Raw genomic sequence first — 20,997 nt, 5'->3', positions numbered from 1 at the left:
ATAAGGGCTGGATTCTTCCCATCCTAGTATCTCCTTAAGTATTTAGATATTCAAGCGTGTTTCAGAGCAGTCCCAAACATTCATTAGCTATGCTATATCGTCATGTTTCTGAAATGAGATTCAACCCAGATATCGGTGTCTTCTAAAGGATCATCTGAGAACAGACGAAAAAGTAGTGTAAAAACTTTTGGGGTACGACATTGTAAATTATAACATTTATATTATTAAATAAAAGTGACTTAACTTTCATTTAACCAGAACATAAATATTATTATTACCGCGCTCGCCTTTTGTCAGCTGCCTCGTTCCCCAGCGCTTCCAGGGCCTCTTCGTATCTGGCCTTCTTGTCCTCATACGCTGCTTCCTTCTCCTCCGTGACACGTAGCCTCTCAACCTTGCTGCTCCTACGGATGACCCTATCGCTCGCAACATCCTTCCAGAACCATCTGGCCTCGGCATCTGTGAAGAATGTCCAGGCGTGGCCGCTCCTACCCGCACGTGCTGTTCGACCGACACGGTGGACGTAGGACGCGACGCTCGACGGCATGTCATAGTTGACGACATGCTCAAGGTGCGGCAAGTCGATACCACGGGCCACCAGGTCCGAGGCAACGATGATACGGATCTTGCCCGTTGAGAAAGCTTGAAGAGTCTGCTTGCGAGTTGAGTAAGCCGTGTCTGAAGTGAGGAGTCCCACTATGGGCTCGAGTGGTGGAGACAGAATGCACAGCAAGCGAGAAAGACGAAGAGCAGACTGATTCGAGTTAGTGAAGATCAGTATGCTCTTGCTTGGCAGCGCAGGCTTGGAGCTTGGTCTGCTAGGCTTGCCTGCTGCCGATTCTGAATCTGAGTCGGAGCTCGAGTCGGTATCGGAGTCTGAATCCGACTCCGAATCTGAACCAGAGTCGGATTCCGAGTCTGACCCAGAAGATGAAGTGATATCGGAGATTGCCTCTGCTGGCTTGCTTGCAGTCAGATGAGAGCTCTGCAGAAGATCAAGCAGGAACAGTGGCTTGAGGTTGTTGTCAGCCTTCAGGGCCGTCTCGCGGAGGAGCTCAGGCAATGCGTATTCCACTCCGGCTCCCGAGCCCTCAAGAACGACCAATTTTGGTCGTCTGAGTTTCAGGCCCTCGAGAAGATCTAGATCCCGGGTCATCGTAGCACTTAGGATCACCTTTCGCACACCAGAAAAGTGGGTTTGCTTGTGTTGGCGAGCCTGCGCCGCGTCATCTTGTAGTTTTGGGATCACCAGATCCAGCCACTGCTGAAAGCCTTGGCCGAGCAGCTTGTCAGCCTCGTCGGCAACAAGCCATCGTACGTAATCTAGGCGGAAACCTGGAGTGTATTTGATGTGCTCGACAAGTCGACCAGGTGTGCAGATCAGTATGTCAACCCTTGACTTGTAGCCAATGACATAGTCAGGCAATGTTTCCTTCTTGTCTTCCTTTCGTCGGATCTCAGCTAGTTCTTCATCGTCCTCTGCGCCTTCAACTTCGTCGTCGTAGTAGCCTTTCCTACGGGATTCTAACCTCTTCTGTCGCTCCGCGTAGGCGTCAGGGTCGTATCGGTCCTCTCTTTCAAGCAGAGCCTTGCGTTCTTCCTGGATAGTCTGGTTTCCGGTGGCAGTCCCAATCTTCACCCGGCGCCGATCCGCATCTGCGCCAAAAACTCCAGCACACTCTTCGCAGATCTTGTGAGCCTGTCTGACCAGCTCTCTGGTAGGCAGAACCACGAGGGCACGTAACCGGGTGACATGGCGGCTTCCGTGGCCGAGATCGCGTATCATAGGAAGGGCATAAGCAAGCGTCTTTCCTGAACCGGTAGCTGCCGACACCAGGATATCGCTGTGCATAGTCCTGCAGTGGTGAGGCAGGAGCTGGGGTATGACTGCTGTCTGGATAGCGAATGCCTCTTTGTAGCCCTTCTGTGCCAGTCGCTCGGAAGTTTCAGGTGTGATGCCTAATTCGGGGGTGAGACCAAAGTCGGTAAAGGGGGCTCTCGCCTGGCCAGAGACTCTTATCGGCTCAGCTAACCAAGGGGGGAGTGTCTGGTAAGTTGGTTCTGACGTATCCTCGGGAATAAGTGCAGGCTGCGGCAACGGCTCAAGGCCGTGTGCCTCTAATGCCTCTGGCGCATCCCCCATAACAACATCCTGATCGTTGGTGCCGTTAGGGACTGCTGAATCCGTGGGCGGTGGCTGGGGGGCTTTCATTGACTTTTGCTTCCTTTCCAATACCGATTTATGCCGTCTTTTTATCTCGTCGTCATCTGAAGGGGCGTCGTGCTCACCCGAAGCAGAGTCCTTGGGCTTCTTCTTTTTCTTCTCCTTTTTGGGCTTCGCAGGCGCTGGAGTCTCTGGGTTCTCATCATGCGCATCGGCTAGTGCTGATTCCGAAGCAATGGGTTCTTCCTCTACTGGCTCGTCGGTGGTGGCTACATCCTGGGACCGCTTGGTATCTTTCTTTTCCTTGGACTTCTTCTCCTTTGTCTTGTTGGCCTTCTTATCGGTCTTTTCGGACGCCGCCTCTGGCTCTCCATGGACCGACTCCACGCCCATATCTGTATCCTCAGGTTCCTGGCGGCCAGCGCTGGGTCTCGCATCGTTGGCCGAGTCGTCTGAAGCCAGTTTCACCCGCTTTGTAGGCGGCTGTTTGGGCACTGCAAGCTCTGTCTCGTCACCAAAGTGCTTATGTTGCCTCGGCTCGGCGGCCGGCTTTGCAGGCGGGACATAGCGGTTGTATGCGCCTGGCCGTGGGGGCTCATCTTGGGTGCTGGCGTTGACCTTGGTCTCCGTCTTCGCATCCGTCTTGGACGGCGGTACGTAGCGCGCATACATCTTGGAGTCTCGGTTCGGGATGGGAGATGCGGCTCGAGGAAAAGAATTGGATTGCCCAAGGCTTCAGCTTGCCTCCATACAGCCTCGTCCGCTGTGGCAGGCTTCGCAAGTAGGGGCGGGCTTCGAGTCTCGTTGCAGCCGAGCCTCGAGGATTTGCAGCGATTGCTTGAAGCGCTGCGAACTTTCTTCTTCTATCTCCCCACGATAACCAAAAAATTAATTGGAGCTCCAGCTTGAACCCCTGCCGGCCGGGCCAGCCCACCACTTATCGCTTATCGGCGCGCGTCACACCCCTGGCTGCCCCTGGGCCGGCGCTCAGAGCCTCTGGCGGCATTGGGCCTTGGCATTGGCAGAGGTTCAATTGGCGCCGGTCTTTGTCGAGTTACGTTACTGTAACCATTCCCCTGGAGTCTCCGACCTTGAGGAGTGCACCCAGACCTGTTCCGATTCTTGCCTCTGCCCAACTCGCCCGCACCGACGATGACCCCGTGGTCAGAGGGTTTGAGGAGGTAATCGGAACCATGGGAGCCTCGATTGCGATATCCGTGCCATTCCAGTCTCCGAACCCGACCCGCAGCGACTCTCGCTAGAAAGACCAAGTATACCGTCTCAGCCCGGAATAGCGCCACAACATCGCGACGTTCGCGCCTTCACCAACGAACCCAAGATCTGCGACCGCCTGCCACACCGTTGGCTCGTCCAAGATGCCGCGTCGAACTTACAACATCGCCATGGTGTGCGACTTCTTCTTTCCGCAGCCAGGAGGAGTCGAAAGCCACATCTACCAGGTTGCGTCCAAGCTTATAGACCGAGGCCACAAGGTGGTGGTTGTTACCCATGCCTACGACGACCGAAAGGGCATCCGGTACCTGACGAATGGGATCAAAGTCTACCATGTGCCATTTGCCATCATATACCGATCAGCCTCCTTCCCGACCGTCTTCTCCTTCTTTCCCATGTTCAGAAACATCATGCTCAGGGAACAGATCGAGATCGTTCACGGACATGGCAGTTTGAGCAGTCTGTGCAATGAAGGACTGCTGCACGCCAGAACCATGGGCTTGAGGACTGTCTTCACGGATCACTCTCTATTTGGCTTCGCCGAGGCCGGCAGCATTCTCACCAACAAGCTGTTGAAGTTCATCCTCAGCGATGTAGATCACATCATTTGTGTCAGCCACACAAGGTATGCCTCGTTATATCTATCAGAGTACAGAGCGCGTAAACTAACAATACCCCAGTAAAGAAAATACTGTCCTGCGCGCTGCCTTGGACCCTCTGATGGTGTCTGTCATTCCAAACGCGCTGGTTTCGGAGAACTTCCGTCCTCTCAACTATCCTACGGAGCCATCTGCTCCAGGCGCCGGTTTCGGGCATAACCCGCCAACCGCTCATCACCTTGGGCCTAATGATCCCGTTACCATCGTTGTCATATCTCGGCTATTCTACAACAAGGGCATAGACCTTCTGACCGCATCCATTCCCCGGATCATAATGAACCACCCCAACACCAGGTTCATAATCGCTGGATCAGGGCCCAAGGCTATTGATCTAGAGCAGATGATCGAACAGAATGTGCTGCAAGACAAAGTTGAAATGCTTGGCGCGGTCCGCCATGAGCAGGTCCGCGATGTCATGGTACGCGGGCACATCTACCTGCATCCCAGTTTGACGGAAGCTTTTGGCACAGTCATTGTTGAAGCGGCTAGTTGTGGCCTTTACGTTGTGTGCACGGCGGTTGGTGGTATTCCCGAAGTCCTCCCCAGCCACATGACTGTCTTTGCCAAACCCGAAGAGGATGACCTGGTCCTCGCGACAGGCAAGGCCATCGCCGCACTTCGCGCCAATAGGGTCCGCACCGAGAAGTTCCATGACCAGGTCAAGGTCATGTATTCCTGGAGCAACATCGCCAAACGTACGGAGCGTGTATACCAAGGCATATCCGGTGATATCAGTGAGACCGAGTTCTATGGTTATGAGACGGCCGACTCTGCAGCCTGGGGTGCTACCAGTCGCTCGGGGGTTCGCAGTTTCGCGCTCATTGATCGTCTGAAGCGCTACTACGGCTGCGGTATCTGGGCCGGTAAGCTGTTCTGTCTCTGCGTTGTCATTGATTATTTGATATTCCTGTTTTGCGAGTGGTGGTGGCCAAGAGACCAAATCGATACAGCGGCCGATTGGCCCAGAAAGCATTTCGAGGATAGTGACGAGGACTGAGTTGCGCCACGTCGCAATCTGTGGAAATGATAGTTGAGAATGACGCAATCTTGAGGGCCGCAGGTCTGACTGCGAGCTTTCACTCGCCGCTGCTGGCTGTCAAATTGGCACCGTCTGACGGCAGCATTGTTGGAAACTTATCCAACACAACTGCGTGTCATCATCGCAGGCCGACTGCCAATAGGCTGATCATGGGTGCCCAAGTGCCGTTGCCCTTTGGCAATGCCTCTGACATTGATCGGCATATACCAAGCTGCAAGAGTCGGGGGAATCCAAGCCAAGAACTACGTCCGGCAAGGGTTCTGCTCATGGCAAGGAAACATGAAGAGCCTGCGACGAGTCCGATCTGGATGCTACATGTCTGAGTCAAGATTAAATGCCATGCCAACGAGCACGGCTTATTGGTGGAGCATATTACTGTCAGAGTGGCCTCCGGAACAAAGATATCCTTGGGTCTATCAAAGCCTTGGGTACGCACCTCTACTGTGGACATACTACAGTGTGGATGTTAGAATATCACTTTGAACACCTTGCACTGGGTGTACTGGCTTGCGATAAATGAGAAACTGAATTCAAAGACGTGAAAAGTATTCTTATCAACTGCTTTCTGGCCCCCATGTGCTTCAGGTATAATTGTTCAAACGAGACATGGTGGTCAGTCTGTAGTTGTCTTTGTCCAGGTGGGACAAAAGCCTAGGATACTCAACCCTTTGTCTCTAGCAACCCACTACAATCTTCTTGTTACGGAACAACTGTATTGAAGCTAGGCTATACTGAAATATACTTATATCCAGCGGCATGCTGAAGTCTCGGGGTTTCAGAGAATGTCTCCATCGCCGGCAATACCATCTGTAAAATATTGCAAGGTGTCACTGATTTTGGACTCTTAAACCAGAAAAAAAATAGTCATAGTCAACATGCCTTACTACATGTCGCTCACATGGGCGGAATGCGCACGTGTGCTAGGAAGACCTGACGAGGCCATAAAGCGCGATGACACCGAGATTTGCGACATCAATCCCCAAAGGCTGTGGCGGGATTACGAGCTCGATCAGGTGCGCCAACACCTCGATCTGGTGCTCGATAACATCCAGGAAACGAGCCTCATCTGCGTCAAGCTTGATGCCCATGCCGTCTCGGAGCTCCGCGGCGCCCAACGCCAGGCATACGACCACGCCGCCACTGATGCGGTGTGGGTCCTGTCTGACTTTGAGCGCGAGGTGGGCAACATCCGGGCTGACATCGAGGAGGGCCTGTCTGTCCAGGACAGCCAGGCGGAGAAGAAGCTGATTGATCTAGTGTCCTCGTCCCTGCGGCGAACCAACATGGTGAGATCGTCGGTCAACATGGTAGGCAACTTTGTCGATGCCGCTGTGCGCATAATGAACCTCATCGCCCACGCGGATGGAAAGGTGAAGGAGGTCTTGACGGAGGATTTCGTATGTATGGTGGCTAGAATCAAGGGTTGCCTGGATTCAACGCCCTCATGGGAGCTTTCAGGGTTATTGTAAGCGTACGGTAAGCCACGCAGAGAATTTCGTAGTGTGAATAATAACAAGCCGAGTATAAAGAATATTAGAACCTACTTCAGGTTGACGGGGTTCGTGTGTGTAACGTAGCAAAGATGGCTGGAGAGATTAGTAAGGCCCATGCTTAGAAGCAGCAACTTCCAGGCATCATGGAAGACTATACCGGACAAGGAACTTCGCGCTACGGCGAATGACTTTGTTGGGCAATAATATCACCCTTTGATTGTTTATTGGCTGCTCTTATTCCTATTGAGATGACACGATCAGGTCTAGGGCAAGTTCATATCCTCAATGCTCCTTTGTTCCTAGATACAGCTGCTTTGACCGGTCTTATAGCATGGCTTTAAATGGAATCAAGTCGCATTGTCTCAAGTCAAGGGTCCTAATTTGGACCAAAGCATTGTACTCAGAGGCTGCATACATAACCAGGGCCGATTAACATCAGTACCCTCGAAATATCCACTGTCTTGCAACGATAAAACCAAACCATAAGACACCTTCATACTCAAGTCAATCAAGCTATACGCAACATGGAAGACGTGTCTTACTCTACGCTGACCACAGCTGATTCTTTCAAGACTCTAGGACTCGAACCTGGCGCCACGCCGGCTGCTGTCAAAGCCGCCTACCGCAAATTATGTTTGAAGCATCGTAAGTACCATCCAAAGTCGTTTCCACCTTTTCAGTCATGTTTTGAGCATGGGTCGAACACCGTCTCAATAGCCACATCCTCGCAACCCAGCACAGTTTACCAACCTATCCCCAGCACACTTATCTGGTTACTCAAGACGATTACTAACTTTTATATCTGTAGATCCAGACAAGGCTCGCAACGATCCCGGAGCCAACGCAAAGTTCGCAAAGATCAGAGAGGCATACGAGGTCCTCACAGGTAAGCTGGAGCCAGCTGAGAACAGGCGTCGACGCCCTGAACCCGGTAGTAGCAACAGCTACGGAGAGCGTCACGAGGAGCCGCCATCATATTCGAGGCCCTCGTATTCAAGACCCTCGTACTCCAGGCCCTCATACGACAGGCCTCCATCATACGAGGAGCAGGCCGCTCCGATGCATTTCCCATCGTCCAGCTGGTACCCCGAGGCGCTGCGACAAGTCCGCCGCGAGATCCAGAAACAGCTGAGCCGCATCCCCGAGGTGGAGCAGCAGCGCAGGGACACGATGAAGGTGCTGGTCCAGCTGGTCCCTCCCGCCTCGGACGAGCGCATCGGTGGGCACACCACGCGGATACGTCAGGATCTGGAGGAGATCGAGGACGACCTGCAGATGCTGATGTGCTACGTCGAGGTCGCCCAGATGGAGGCCGGGGCGGCGCCGAGCCGGCTGAGGTCCTTGCTCGACCAGGTCCACGAAGGCGAGCTCGAAATCACGCGCGTGGCGACTCACCTGTCGATGATAAACATGATTGCCTGCCGAGCCATGGACGTAGAGGACGAGGATGACAGTATGCATATGTTCCTGGATATGTGGATAGAGCTCATCCGCTTCAGGTAGGTTTGACTTCTAGACCATGATTGCTATAATGGTTCAGCCTTGGCTGCTATCAGTATCCAAAATTCCTGTCAACCCTGTCCGCATATAAATAAGCTACACTATGCCCTTTCAAATAGACCAAACCCGCGCAGCTCGCTCTAATGTATCCGCACTCGTCTAGCGTAGCGTAGCAACACGAATGACCTCCCTTTGGCTGTCAGAACGTACTTTTATGCTTCGACCGGCGGCGCTGTAGAAGGGTCCTGGTATAGTGATATGAACTATTCTGGGCTTTTCTGGCAGCCTAAAGTAGTGGTGCGTGCCCTTGGAGAAGGTGAACATGAGCCAGTGGGGTTCCTCTGTGGAACCATGGCAGGGATCACGGCTTGGTTTAGGGACCTCTCACTCGTGCACACCACATATTCACATACTAATATTAGATGGGATTGATTGAATAGGTTAATATGTTTTGATTTGAATTTGCTGTGTTCGTTTATAGTAGCTCTGTAAATGAGATGAAAGCAGACAAAAGGTGACATCAGGCAACGCTCCACTGTGCCACAAGACTTGAACGCTATACACCCACTCGTTCCCGTCCCACCAAGGCGATTGCTCGTCACGTTCTAACACTGATAGCACCACAATCATCCTTGCTGCTGCAGCTCGCTAGGCGGCAATGATGCACTTGGGGATAAGGGGGCTCAAGAGCGCCGTAACGAGCGTGACCTCGATAGTAACGGGCCACTTAATATCATCGTAAGTGCAGCCGGCCGCCTTCATTGCTCCTCCGGTTAGCAAGATGCAGACAATCCCAGCGCTGGCAATAGAAAGGACTAGATAGATATAAGCATGGGTGACAGCTTTTTCTACGTAGAAGATATCCAGGGCAAGGACGGTTTGATTTTTAAAGAGAACGGTGGTGCATACAGTGCTTGCGAGCGACGGCTCGACCGTCGAGCTGCTTGTTGGCCTCGAGGTTGCCGTTCTGGGCCGGAGGGTTGGCACCAGCGGGGGGTTGCACGGCTAGGTCATGGTCGGCGAGCTGCTGTGGTGGAAGCACAGCAGGCGGGGGGAGTGCGATTTCCGGGTTTGCCGGGCTCGGCCCTACTCCCGCAATGTGAGCTGATGCATGCGAGCTAATATGATATAGGATTTGATAAACGGCTGGGCTGTACCTTCACCGTGAATGTTCTCGGTCTCGGGGACAGGTGGAGCGGCCAGACCGGCAGGGTTGGCAGCGGCGGCGGCGGTGGCGGCGACGTCGTTGACTAGAGACGCCGGCGTGTTAGTGATCAGATGACCAATCGCTGCTATAGTTGACTTTGGCTTACAGTTCATGATTACAGATGGTTGAGGCGTTGCTTTTGATGCGAGGAGGCTTCGAGAAGCTGAGGGTATTGTTTAGAATGTGAGGTTTGGGGAGGTAAGCTGAGGGAATAAATCCACGTAATCCCCTCGCCCCCGCAGAAACTTTGCTTCCCTGTTTCCTCCCTGTTTGCTGCCTGCTTCCCTGTTTACCCGCTTGCCTGCACTACTTTGCGCCCGAGGTGAGTCAGCCCGAGGTTCTACCGTCAAGTTGATGCCTCAGGAATTCAATCTCGGAATCCGCCTCTGAGGCCATTTGGGCTTTGTGAGGCCCTTTATGTTTCGCCTCAAGAGCTGTCACCATTGCCTGGAGCAAGGGTTTGGTGTATATGCACGTGTGTACGGAGCCAACGTGATAAGAAACCAGCGACGACCGGCGAGCCGAAAACATTATGGGAAATGGATGGTCGCTACGGCCTGAGACAGTCACGAGCCGATCTCATCTCGGAGGAGCCCGCAGCCTACGATGAACCAAGGTATTCGATGTTCTGCCCAACACGGCCATACCGTGATGCCGACTTACTGACCCCCTATTTCAGTGTATATCATGATATACCACACTATCGGAGTGCACATCATGATCTGGCAGGTGTAGGCACCGCTTTTGACAGAAGTTCGACCACTGTGTCGGAAGCAGCCCATCGGGGAACTAGGGCGTCGGCAAGACGTGAGCCAGAGAACGACAAACTTTCTTGTCCGTTTCGCAAACGTGATCCGGCAAGATTCAATATTCGACAGTATCAAAATTGTGCATCAAGTGGCTTTAGTGATCTAGCAACACTCAAGTACGTGGGAGGAACAGGGAGAGACTGCGTGACTGAATTCTAATAATCATGAACAGGCGCCATATAAGGGTCTACCATCGACGTCAACAGCTTCCCTTCAAGTGTTTCCGGTGTGCTAAGGGCTTTGAGAACCAAAATGAGCTTGTCGACCACATGCGAGCACCCCCGGATCAGATTTGCAGCATCGTGGATTATCAGTCGTCGGAAAACCCTGAAGACGGCATCACCGACGAGGTTGACATGCTACTCGCCGAACGCAAGAGTGGCCTCAAGGTTAATTCCTGGGAAGGCCTTTGGAAAGTCTTATTCCCCAATGACACGCACATCCCCTCACCTGGTACAGGGTGTTCTCTTTCTAGTCCTGGGGGAAACCTGCTAACTTTTGTCCAGAGTTCGTCAACCCAAAGGTCGTGGAAATTTCCGAAGTAATCAACGCAGTTGAGGGGTTCAATCCTGAGAATATACTACAGTTTGATATCAATGACCATACGTCTGCACCAAGCGAACAGCCGTATCACATACCACAGCTGCTGCCCGGGTTCATCACCCACCTAAGAACTGAGCTAGAAGACGTCTGCGAGGGCGACTACTGGGGGATGCAGCAGTATGGTTCCTTGGGGTTTGTACCTAGCTATGGGTCACAACCCGAATCAGGTGGAGATCTCTACCAGGGAAATTATCAGGGAAATGCCTACCATATGTACACACCCGGCTTATCTTCCCCGGTGTTGAATGAAGTAACTTCATACCCAGCTTCTTCTGTGTCGGGCATTGCCACAAGCAATACCGAACCTCACAGGAAGGAGACAACGCGCTACCCTTGCCGCAGCTGCGACAAATCATTCATGAGGAGCAAAGACTTAAGTCGACATCTCAGCTCAGTGCACACTGGCTATGACCGGGCGCAATACAGCTGTGCGTGTGGATATGGAGGTGTACGGAAAGACAATTTTCGTCGCCACCTCAGGAGTTGTACACGACCAATGGTGGAGAAGCAGTACCAATGTCATTGCGGTTATGGAAGTGCTTCTAAGGAGGAATTTCAGGAACACATTGAGTCATGTTGGTCAACAAAACCTGGCCGTCCAAGAAAGAACGCAGAGAATGACGCCTCGTCAGCAGTCATACTACAAGATCCGACATAATAAGAGCGTTGAAGTTCACTTATTATGTCGGATCCTGTAGTGAGTTATTTTAATAATGAAGTACGTGGATCATAGTGATTAATTTCTATGCTATGGATAGTGATCTGCGTGAGAGCACTCTAAACTACCTCGTAATGACAAGATGGCCATCTGTGGTATAGCTCTGATCGTTCGCCACGTACCCAGTCAGGTCGCCCACTCATAACACTTAAAATCATGAATCTCCATCTGACCAACTAGACACACGACTATGAATCCCTGAGCGACTCCTGAAAACTATCCGTAGGAATAATCTTGGCTATCATGCGCATATTGATCACTGGCTGTATCTGGTATGTCTTGGAAAACCAAACCCTTCAATCTCTTAAGTAATAAAGGTTAAAAGCAAAATGGTATCTATCTTAATAAGGAGAAATTATATATCTTTATGATTCAGAGATCCAAAATCCTCGACAATTCCCTTTTGAGTCCGAAACGCCAATGCGCCGATATTCTGCAGCTCAACATGCCGCCAAGATATAGGAGAAAATTTGGAATAAAGTCAACAGCCTCTACGTTATCTTCAGGCTCAAGCCGGCTCCCAGCGCCAGGATCCTCTCAGCGCCCTTCTCGGCGGCGACCATGACGCCGAACTGCGGGTTGACAGTCAGCGGCGAGAGGATGGACGCGTCGATGACGTGGATGTTCTCGGTGCCGACGACCTTGGTGTCGGCGTCGACGCAGCTGCCGATGCGGCACGAGCTGGACCAGTGCTGCACGGACCCGACGGCGTAGTCGGACGGCGTCGTGATGTAGGTGCGGATCTCGTCGACGCTGGCGCCCTGCGCGATGTTGAGCGGCGTCAGGCCCTCGGCGGCCGGCGCGTCGGGCGTCGACGGCGGGAGCGCCTGGAAGATGTCGTGGACGAAGCTGGCGATGGCGTCGGCGTCGCGCGGGTCCGAGTAGTAGACGTTGGAGTCCGGGCCCGGCGTGAACTTGCCGTCGGTGGACAGCACGACGCGCCCGGCCGACTGCATGCCGGATGTGCCGTAGATGTTGAGCGTGATGGTGTTGTTGGCGGTGAAGGCGCCGTGGCCCGAGGAGTCGATCGTCCCCTGGATGCCGGCCTGGGTGCCGTCCTCGTTGTGCACGTAGCCCCAGAACGCCGAGGTCTGCGAGGCGAACGAGTACGGGCCGCTGCGGGACGAGAGGTACAGGTCGCGGTCGGCCGCGATGGGGTCGTCGTAGACTTGGGTGTACGACTCGACCGTAGGCGCCGACAGCTCAATGAAAGTGTTCGGGTTGTCAAATAGGCCCGCTCCCACCGCATCGTTCACAACCCAGTTCGAGGAGTTGTACGGGGTGTAAGAGGCTGCCGCGAGGTTACTCAGGGATTCAGACGGTCCGATGCCCGAGTACATCAGGAGCCCCGGGGATACGAGTGCACCGGCGCTGAGAACGACTCTGCCTGCGGGGCTAAGTTGGATCTCAAGTAGCGAGCCTCCGAACTCTGCGACCACACTGGAGGCCGTGCCGTTGACCTGGTTGATGTACTTGACTCGAACTCCGGTTTGGAGGTGGAAGTTCGAGCGGCCGCTGGCGCTCTGGAGGTAAGTTGTCGCGGGACCTCCGCGTTGGCCGTTCTTGTAGTCGTATACGGGTCGACCGAAGACTCTGTCCTTGTTGCTAGGTTCATCGTTGAATCCGACCTCAGTGAATCCAGCTGCACCTACGATCCAGCTCTTTGCTGCGTCGTATCCCGTCTGAGCATAGAACTGCCCGTCAGAAGAGTACGTGGTAACCGAAGGTTGCCTTTCCAGCAACCTCTGCGTCGCCGCCTGGACATCGCCGCTCTTCCAGCCTTCCGGGTGGTACAGATCCCAGTCGGAATCCGGGGGCTGGAAGTAGAGTCCTGCGTTGATGGCGCTGTTTCCACCGATCGTGCAGGCCTGGAAGCCGTTCACGACATCGGACGGACACAGCAAGTCAGAGCCGCCGGAGAAAATACTCTTGTCTGGATAACTTGTTAGCAAGATACGAATCGAGTCTCCTTGGCAAATTACATACACAGTCCGGGGACATCGACTCTGCTGAGATTGGTTCCGTCTAGCCAGCTTGGCCGCTCCGTGCCTCCGGTGATACCATAAGAAGGACCCCCAAGCTCGAGCAGCAATGTCTTCTTGCCAGCCTCACTCAGCTTGTCTGCGACAACAATACCAGCTGTGCCAGCACCAACGACAATGGCGTCCCACTCCTCTGTTGACCAATCGCTTCTTCTGCATGGCTGTCTTCCCTGAATGGGTGAAGCATGGCACGGGAGGCCGAGGAGACCGACCGCAGCATACAAGATGGACGACTTCATCGTGGCGTGGCTTCAGCCTCGACTGGTCCGAGTATTAGAGATTATTATAGGGATTGAGAGTAGGTATCACGATCCCATCAAAACAATTGGGAAGGGGCGCATGCCATCTTTTAAGTCAATGTCTCGGAACACCGCGTTCTCGTGAAACCAGGCTCCGCCCCGAGCGCCCCGATGGTCAAATTTCGATACGGGGAAAACATGACAGGGCAAAACACTGCGGCATGCACCTTTCGTGATGTCGATGGCGCACAGAGAGGGGACCAGCCGTCCGGCATTTCGCGTGGTGGACAGGGATGGCCGGGATAGCCGTTGTGGTGAAATTAACCTCGCCATGCACCAGCCGTAAGTTGGTCCAGGATTAGTAACACGCCAGCGCCTATGGACCAGTCATGTTGCCCACTACGGGTCAGGCTAATGAAAGACAACTTCGTATTCTCCTGTACGGCATTCTTCACCTACGTCACTCCAGGTCGCTGGGCTGAGATCGGGGTCTTCGTACCCAAGCACGGCGCGGTGGGGCAGCCGCATCTTGGCATCTCGATGTGCTGTGGTCTTGTCGGCGTACGGTGGGATCCGAATGTTTCGACTTCTTGCCGACGTGCCAAGAAACATTGGATACAGCACAAGCCCGCCTGCGCTCCAGTAGCTCGGGAAAAAGCTTAATATCACAGCGAAACAGTGCTGCAGGGTTCCGGCGTCGTGTTGATGTGGACACAGCAGATCACTTGCCTCTATGAGAGGTAGTTCTAGCCTTACAATTTCCAAAATTTCCACTATGGGACCCTCCCTCACAGGGACTTATCTCCTGTGTGTAGTCACTGTGGTGAGCGCGCGCGGGTGGCATTATCGTGCAGTCCATTACAACTTTTTGGGATCTATGGTACGTTTACAGGTATACATTTGTCCAGCTTCTTGCGCAGATCATTGTCTCGTTGAAACCTTTTCCAAAAGGTCAACGCCAAACAATGCAAGGAATACATCACCCGCCAAAGGCCATCCCAGGCCATGAACCAAACGCCGCCATGCGATGCACTTTTGTTTGCCAGAACTGCGCTCCTAAAGAGGGAATGCATGAATGGCCTCAGAAATCTCGCAGAACACCCACGAGGTCGTCCAGTCTACCAACCTGACCGAGAAGTTTACTCTCGATGTCAAGGAACTCGCGATACTCATTATAGATGTCGCCTCTGAGCTTCTCCTCCTCCATGCCCTGCACGTCCTTGCGTTCCACAACCGAGAGGACGTTCTTCTTCTTGCGTCGCTCGACCTCGAGCCGCTGAAGATGCCGCGCCATTGCCTTGTAGGTGTCATCGAGGACTCTGGTCAAAGTCCTTGTCTGGTCAAAGAACCACAAAAATAACGTGCGGCTGGCAGTCCGGTTGGTGTCTCGTGGCACTTCTTGAACGTCCAAGAAGCCCTGCAACTCCATCTCGGTCATCTTGGTATATACGTCTTGTTTCTTCATCAGTGCGAGGCTGGGCAAGGTTCTGTCATCGAGCTTGCCCTTGGCTCGAAGTATTTTGACGAGGCGCAAACCCGGCCGGCCAAATGCTTCTTCGATCAATGTATCGATCTCGATGAGTTGGAGCTTCGGCATCAGCAACTCGAAGTCCACTGTCCATTCTCCTTGGTCGCGTGTGCCTGTGTGCCTCAGGAATTGCTGAGTGCTTTCGGCCAACACCAATAAGTGTTGACGCATCTGGGCTATTCTCTCGGCTCTCGATGGCCCCCTGTCCGCGAACTTGACCTTGGTCTCTCTTGTGCCGTTCTGGCCATGATTGGCGTTGCTATCGTCCTCTCCAGGGAACCTGTCCTCGCCGAAGCCGTTGGACATGGATACATCTACCTGCGTCTGAGCCTCGTCCTCAGACATATGACCATTATTCTCTTCCCCTCCGACCTCATAGCCAGGAGGGTCAACTTGTATTCTTTCAGCGCTGTTCACGTTGATGGAATCCGGGTCGGTTCTTCCAATGCCAGTGAAGACATCCACAGACGGCCTGAGATGCTCATATATATCCAAGGTCGTGACCGTGGGAGCCTTGGCCAAAGCATCATCGTCAGCTTCTGTGTCCAGTTGGCATTGTGCTATCTTTTTGCCCAAAGCAGACAGCATGGCGCCGTATACCTGGGCAGTGACGGGGCTGAAGGCATCTTCGGCGTAATGGACGAGCCTGTGGTTCCGAAGTTCGACCAGGCACTTTTGGTAGTTGACGCGAAGGACGGTGTGCGGCTAGAGAACAAAGATTAGTCAAAACCTGGCACAGCGTAGTCTTCCAGTGTCAACCCACCTCGATCAATTCATCCCGATTGATGGCCGAAAAGCCGTTTGCTCTTGAACCATTGGCGAGCTTGCGGCGTTTCGCGCCCGAGAAGTTGAGGTAATCACGCTCCAGGTTGCGCTTCAGGTACTTGCTCTCATCCAGGTAGCTCTTCCAACCAGCCACTGATCTCTGGTTAAACTCGTTTTTCTGCTTCGTACCACGTAGACCGGTGGGGTAATCCTTCATGATATCGCGGTCTATCTCGGCTCGCACGTCGTCGGGAGTCTGAAGCATGGTCATACTCATGGGCTCCAGTATGCCAACAGCGATGAGGTGCGCAATCAGGTCGAAGGTCTGCTGTGTTTGGTCGCCCTCATCCTCCAACTTGGCCGACGTGGGGGAGGAAGCCCCGTTCACATGGCCATTGGTCTTGGGCACCCCATTCGTCGCAGCTTGAGGTCTGCGTTGCATAAGATCTGACATGGTCATGTAGCCATTCAGAATGACATGATGGACTAGTAATTTTGCCTCATCGCCGTAATTGCGATGGACGACATCGAGGATCTTGCCCGTTCGCACGATATTGTAGGCGGCATCAGCGTTCGCTTCGTAGACACTGACGCCGGTGTCGAGATCGGTCTGGTGAAAGATGAGGTTCTGCTGGATCAAGACGACGAGGCCATGGCGGATCAGGCGCTGGTTCATAGACGTATCTCGCGCCAGGCGGGCGATGTTCGCTCGGCCTTTCGACAGGAGGACCTCGAAGATGCGCTGCACAACAGGTCAGCCGGGGGCGGTTCACGAGCAGCTTGCTGGCTTGCTTGCTGGTCAGGGTGCACCTACGGATGGCAGCTGTCCATACAGCTCGCAGATGAGCAGAACGCAGAGTTCTGCGGCATTCTTGGTCTGCGATCATGAGTTTTAACATCATCTCCGTGATCCGAAGCTCTGTCGACGGAGCATCAAAGAGACTGCGATGCGACAGAGGGGACTGGCACGAGGTTGACTCACCACTAACATGGCGCTGTTTGCGACGGGCGGCCGCGATCAGGTTGGGCGTATGGGTTCAGGTCGTCGAGCCGGCGTCTAGAGAACCTCTCACGAACTCTAGAGCCGCAATTGCTACCTCCGAGTCATTAGTAGGCGGAGAAAGAAAGTCCCCAGAGGTTCGACGTTGGCGTCGAGTCTTGACTGTGATTGTAGTTCTGGTGTGCGGAAGAGTCACTTGGCCGTCGGATGCGCTCTACAGAATAAAATTCAATGCGGGCAGATTTTCAATGGCGGGGAACGATGAGCTTTACTGCACTAAAGAACAGCTGCACAACTTCCCTGGGGGACGCTGTAGCAAGCGCTGAAACTTTTTTTCTTTTTCCTTGCAGCGGACCTGGCTTGCTTGGCCGGGCCCCACTGTGGGAGTGCCGATAGAGCCTCATCTGCTGCACCGAGTGATTGAACGACTACATGTAAACCGTGGATGAGTGCAGGAAGTAATTGACCCCCTGTTGACTCTGTGGTATAAGATCCTGCCTTTCCTCTCTGTATGACACCATCACCGGCATTCTACTCAGACGTGATATATCTTCACCAATGTAGTACGCTCTTAACGCCTTACAGTGCTTTATCAAAACAACTATGTCTGAGACCGGGAGTAGCCGATGATGGTCAAGGGATTTCAAGCATTCCCATACATATGTTCATCTGGTTGCTCTGATTTTGACTGGATTTTGAGTATTGTACATTCATCAAGTCGTCAGGTCAGGCGAGTAGACAGAGCCGCAAGGATGCAGCCGGAAGCATGACCCCTAACCCTGGAAATGGGCGTCCAGGGCGCCGACCCAAGGTTCTGGTCAGCCATGAAGAGTGCTGCCTTCTTTGCATATCTGGCTCTGCCGAACCTATCTAGCCGTCGTTGCATGAGTTTCTGACATATTGCCATGTGGAGTGCGCTCGGAAAGCCATGTCAATAACCTGCAACGTGAAACACGACGACTGCTTTGCTGTATATGTCAGCTGCACAGTTCTCTCGAAACAGCCCAAGACAAGACGTCGTAAGTTGTTGAGGTAAATGTGGCACAGAAATGGGCAAGCAGTAACAGAGCATGCATCTCACATTATAAGTCCATGTCTCCGAGGTATAGACCATGAGTGTATGCTTCATCTAGACTTACATTGAAGAGAACCTCCGACTGCAGCAGAGCAGGTGATGGGCAGCTGGCAGGCCCGCGGCTGCACAGTACGTACAGGCATTGGATGTCAACGATTGAACTCCACGTATGAGGACGCAGCATTCACTTACGCCAGCAGATGAATACCAACATTGACTGGCAAATAAACAACGATAGAACGGATGTTGGACGGCTGAAATCACACTGGCTGCGGAATTCTACGGCCGTTCATCTCTGCCGCAAGTGTGCTTAGGATTTCCTGCCTTCTGAGTGGCCCAAGCTCACGAGCCAATCCCGTGGCGGCAGATTTTCGGCTACCGGAATCTGGCTGAGCAGCTTTTTGCTGAGCTCACGAACCCATCACCCGTGTCGACGCAGTCATACGATCGTCAATTGCCGACGACAACCCCCTTCAACATGTTCTCTCGGACGGCTCTCTCGAGAGGTACCCAGCTGGCCGCTCGCGGGCAAGCTTCTAGCAAGCTCGCCCAGCGACGCGGCTACGCGGCCGCCGCCTCTGCCCCTTCCTCCTTCATCTACGACACCACCGACGTGGCCGGCGTCAAGGTTGCGACTCGCGATTCCCACGGCCCGACCACCAAGCTGGCCATCGTCGCCAAAGCCGGAACGAGATACCAGCCCGCACCCGGCCTGACCGCTGCTCTGGAGGAGTTTGCCTTCAAGGTGCGTGCCCGCGAGCGAGACACTTCCCGCCTGGCCCCCCGAGACCCGCAGTGAGCTAATTAGATGCTACGACAACAGAACACCGAGAAGCGATCCGCCCTGCGCATAACCAGAGAGAGCGAGCTGCTCGGAGGCCAATTGACCGCATACCACACCCGGGAAGCCCTCGTCCTCGAGGCCAGCTTCCTGCGCGAGGACATCCCCTACTTCACCGAGCTGCTGGCTGAGGTCATCTCGCAGACCAAGTACACCAGTGAGTCTACCTCGTCTCCAGGCCGGTCGCATGGACACGCGTGCTAACCCCCGTGACCCAGCCTACGAGTTCAACGAGGATGTCGAGCGAGTCCTCCAGATCAAGCAGGCCAGGCTGGCAGCCAACGTCGCCGCTCTTGCCCTCGACTCCGCCCACTCGGTCGCCTTCCACACTGGTCTCGGTGCTCCCCTATACCCCTCTCCCTCCACACCCTTGAAGGGCTACGTGGATGAGCACAAGGTTGCCTCCTTCGCCGAGTCCGTGTACGCCAAGTCCAACATCGCATTGGTTGGTGATGGTGCAACCACCACCGCCCTGTCGAAGTGGACCGAGCAGTTCTTCAAGTCCGTCCCGGCCTCCGCTGGCTCCGTGAACTCGGCATCTACGACTTACTACGGTGGTGAATCGCGCACTGCCCACAAGGGTGGAAACTCTCTGGTCATTGCTTTCCCTGGTTCCAGCTTCGGCACCTTCAAGCCTGAGGTCGCCGTTCTGTCCGCTCTGCTTGGTGGCCAGTCCAACGTCAAGTGGGCTCCCGGCTTCACCCTGCTGTCCAAGATTGCCGCTGCCAACCCGGGCGCCGTCGCTTCTGCCACCAACCTCGCCTACTCCGATGCTGGTCTGTTCACCATCCAGATTTCCGGTGCCGCGGGTGCCGTTCGCGCCACGTCCCAGGAGGCCGTCAAGGCCCTGAAGGCTATTGCTGAGGGTACCGTCAGCAAGGAGGATTTGACCAAGGCTGTTGCCAAGGCCAAGTTCGATGCTCTGGCTGGAAGCGAATCCGGCATCAACACCCTCCTGGCGGCTGGCTCTGGACTGGTTCACACCGGCAAGCCCTTCCAGATTGCTGAGACCATCACGAGCATCGAGGGCGTCACCGCAGACAAGCTGAAGGCTGTAAGTGATGATCTATTCCTGCCACATGATGTCCACCGTATTGACCATGAACACAGGCTGCAAAGGCTCTTGTCGACGGAAAGGCTTCCGTTGCCGCCGTCGGTGACTTACACGCTTTGCCGTATGCTGAGGAGCTTGGTCTTAAGGTATAGATGGAGAAGGGGAAGGTGGACGTGTACCAACAGTTCAGCTCACTGCTGTAAACAGAGACTAGTACCTGTGCATATAGTAAATCCATTAGAATTTTCTTGGTCCCAACATCAAAAGCGCGTCTATGGAAGTCCTCATGAGAGGTTGAGCCGTGTCAGGTCAATTCGCGCATCACTAGGGTAATTACAGCGCTCTATTTACTATGGTGCCAGAAAGCATTTGCAAAGAACACCGATTGCGCACTCATTGAGTTCAAGGCGGTTTATGCTCCGTAGTCGAGGTGAGTTACTCGTAGTTACGTTGTGACACGGAGGTTGTCGGGTTGATATTGGCGTCACGTGATCTGGAGCTCGGCCTTCGATTTCGCAGGGGCCGATTTTCTTGCGACCGGCATTCTACCTCCAGCAACAACATCACCCAACCAATTACCCCGGACAACTCGAACGACAGTCACAATGGTGTTCGCCTGGAAATCCGCTGGCCTCAGGTGAGTCAATTGCTCTGCCGCACCTACGATCCGCTCCGTCCCTGCCGCGCAACTGAGATGCGGAGCTGTGGGCTAATGGGGCTTCTGCGAACAGCTACAACCGCTACCTCGCGGTCGCCTCCCGCGTCGTCCGCCGAAGCTTGAAGGACGACAAGAGAATAGCCGCCGAGCGTCGTGGAGAGTCGGACCTGCGATTTGCCAAGTGGTCGGTAAGTGCAATTGAGGAGCGGCACCCGAGAACCAGGGACGGACGCTGACAAGATTATCCCTCATGAACAGAACGGCAAGCAGGGCGAGGTCAAGAACTTGAACGAGGCCAACGCTGCTGCGGCGACCGAGGCTGCCGGCGCCCCCTCCGCATAAACAGGATAAAGATTCGTAGAGATCATCG

At 54.0% G+C, this 20,997-nt stretch overlaps 10 protein-coding genes across 10 annotated transcripts; 6 read left to right on the top strand and 4 right to left on the bottom strand.

Annotated features, from left to right (window-relative positions):
* Positions 1 to 274: 274 nt before the first annotated feature.
* JN550_006040 (uncharacterized protein) lies at positions 275 to 2,836 on the bottom strand (the record flags this gene model as incomplete). Its single annotated transcript, XM_049317735.1, has 1 exon — positions 275 to 2,836. The coding sequence occupies one exon, from the start codon at positions 2,834 to 2,836 to the stop codon at positions 275 to 277; it is 2,562 nt and encodes an 853-aa protein (XP_049171926.1).
* A 704-nt stretch (positions 2,837 to 3,540) lies between these two features.
* JN550_006039 (uncharacterized protein) lies at positions 3,541 to 5,053 on the top strand (the record flags this gene model as incomplete). The annotated part of the gene is made up of 2 exons (XM_049317733.1): positions 3,541 to 4,022; positions 4,078 to 5,053. The coding sequence occupies 2 exons, from the start codon at positions 3,541 to 3,543 to the stop codon at positions 5,051 to 5,053; spliced, it is 1,458 nt and encodes a 485-aa protein (XP_049171925.1).
* Positions 5,054 to 5,970: 917 nt separating this feature from the next.
* JN550_006038 (uncharacterized protein) lies at positions 5,971 to 6,564 on the top strand (the record flags this gene model as incomplete). Its single annotated transcript, XM_049317732.1, has 1 exon — positions 5,971 to 6,564. The coding sequence occupies one exon, from the start codon at positions 5,971 to 5,973 to the stop codon at positions 6,562 to 6,564; it is 594 nt and encodes a 197-aa protein (XP_049171924.1).
* Positions 6,565 to 7,112: 548 nt separating this feature from the next.
* Positions 7,113 to 8,091, top strand: JN550_006037 (uncharacterized protein; the record flags this gene model as incomplete). The annotated part of the gene is made up of 2 exons (XM_049317731.1): positions 7,113 to 7,233; positions 7,397 to 8,091. 2 exons carry the CDS (start codon positions 7,113 to 7,115, stop codon positions 8,089 to 8,091), a joined length of 816 nt encoding a protein of 271 aa, XP_049171923.1.
* Positions 8,092 to 8,736: 645 nt separating this feature from the next.
* On the bottom strand, positions 8,737 to 9,408 carry JN550_006036 (uncharacterized protein; the record flags this gene model as incomplete). The annotated part of the gene is made up of 4 exons (XM_049317730.1): positions 8,737 to 8,903; positions 8,998 to 9,174; positions 9,246 to 9,338; positions 9,402 to 9,408. 4 exons carry the CDS (start codon positions 9,406 to 9,408, stop codon positions 8,737 to 8,739), a joined length of 444 nt encoding a protein of 147 aa, XP_049171922.1.
* Positions 9,409 to 9,834: 426 nt separating this feature from the next.
* JN550_006035 (uncharacterized protein) lies at positions 9,835 to 11,118 on the top strand (the record flags this gene model as incomplete). Its single annotated transcript, XM_049317729.1, has 5 exons — positions 9,835 to 9,911; positions 9,975 to 10,220; positions 10,277 to 10,557; positions 10,611 to 10,957; positions 11,020 to 11,118. 5 exons carry the CDS (start codon positions 9,835 to 9,837, stop codon positions 11,116 to 11,118), a joined length of 1,050 nt encoding a protein of 349 aa, XP_049171921.1.
* A 798-nt stretch (positions 11,119 to 11,916) lies between these two features.
* On the bottom strand, positions 11,917 to 13,706 carry JN550_006034 (uncharacterized protein; the record flags this gene model as incomplete). The annotated part of the gene is made up of 2 exons (XM_049317728.1): positions 11,917 to 13,358; positions 13,412 to 13,706. The coding sequence occupies 2 exons, from the start codon at positions 13,704 to 13,706 to the stop codon at positions 11,917 to 11,919; spliced, it is 1,737 nt and encodes a 578-aa protein (XP_049171920.1).
* A 1,081-nt stretch (positions 13,707 to 14,787) lies between these two features.
* Positions 14,788 to 16,990, bottom strand: JN550_006033 (uncharacterized protein; the record flags this gene model as incomplete). Its single annotated transcript, XM_049317727.1, has 4 exons — positions 14,788 to 15,939; positions 15,998 to 16,741; positions 16,814 to 16,876; positions 16,982 to 16,990. The coding sequence occupies 4 exons, from the start codon at positions 16,988 to 16,990 to the stop codon at positions 14,788 to 14,790; spliced, it is 1,968 nt and encodes a 655-aa protein (XP_049171919.1).
* Positions 16,991 to 18,552: 1,562 nt separating this feature from the next.
* JN550_006032 (uncharacterized protein) lies at positions 18,553 to 20,121 on the top strand (the record flags this gene model as incomplete). The annotated part of the gene is made up of 4 exons (XM_049317726.1): positions 18,553 to 18,819; positions 18,898 to 19,072; positions 19,134 to 19,969; positions 20,026 to 20,121. 4 exons carry the CDS (start codon positions 18,553 to 18,555, stop codon positions 20,119 to 20,121), a joined length of 1,374 nt encoding a protein of 457 aa, XP_049171918.1.
* Positions 20,122 to 20,574: 453 nt separating this feature from the next.
* On the top strand, positions 20,575 to 20,969 carry JN550_006031 (uncharacterized protein; the record flags this gene model as incomplete). Its single annotated transcript, XM_049317725.1, has 3 exons — positions 20,575 to 20,606; positions 20,701 to 20,815; positions 20,886 to 20,969. 3 exons carry the CDS (start codon positions 20,575 to 20,577, stop codon positions 20,967 to 20,969), a joined length of 231 nt encoding a protein of 76 aa, XP_049171917.1.
* Positions 20,970 to 20,997: the final 28 nt, after the last annotated feature.

The sequence above is a fragment of the Neoarthrinium moseri genome (genome assembly GCF_022829205.1).
Source record: "Neoarthrinium moseri strain CBS 164.80 chromosome Unknown scaffold20_Wmoseri_CBS_16480, whole genome shotgun sequence".
In the NCBI taxonomy this organism is placed as follows: domain Eukaryota; kingdom Fungi; phylum Ascomycota; class Sordariomycetes; order Amphisphaeriales; family Apiosporaceae; genus Neoarthrinium; species Neoarthrinium moseri.
The sequence above is the reverse complement of the archived record's forward strand: the minus strand, read 5'-3'. Positions and strand labels throughout refer to the sequence as shown.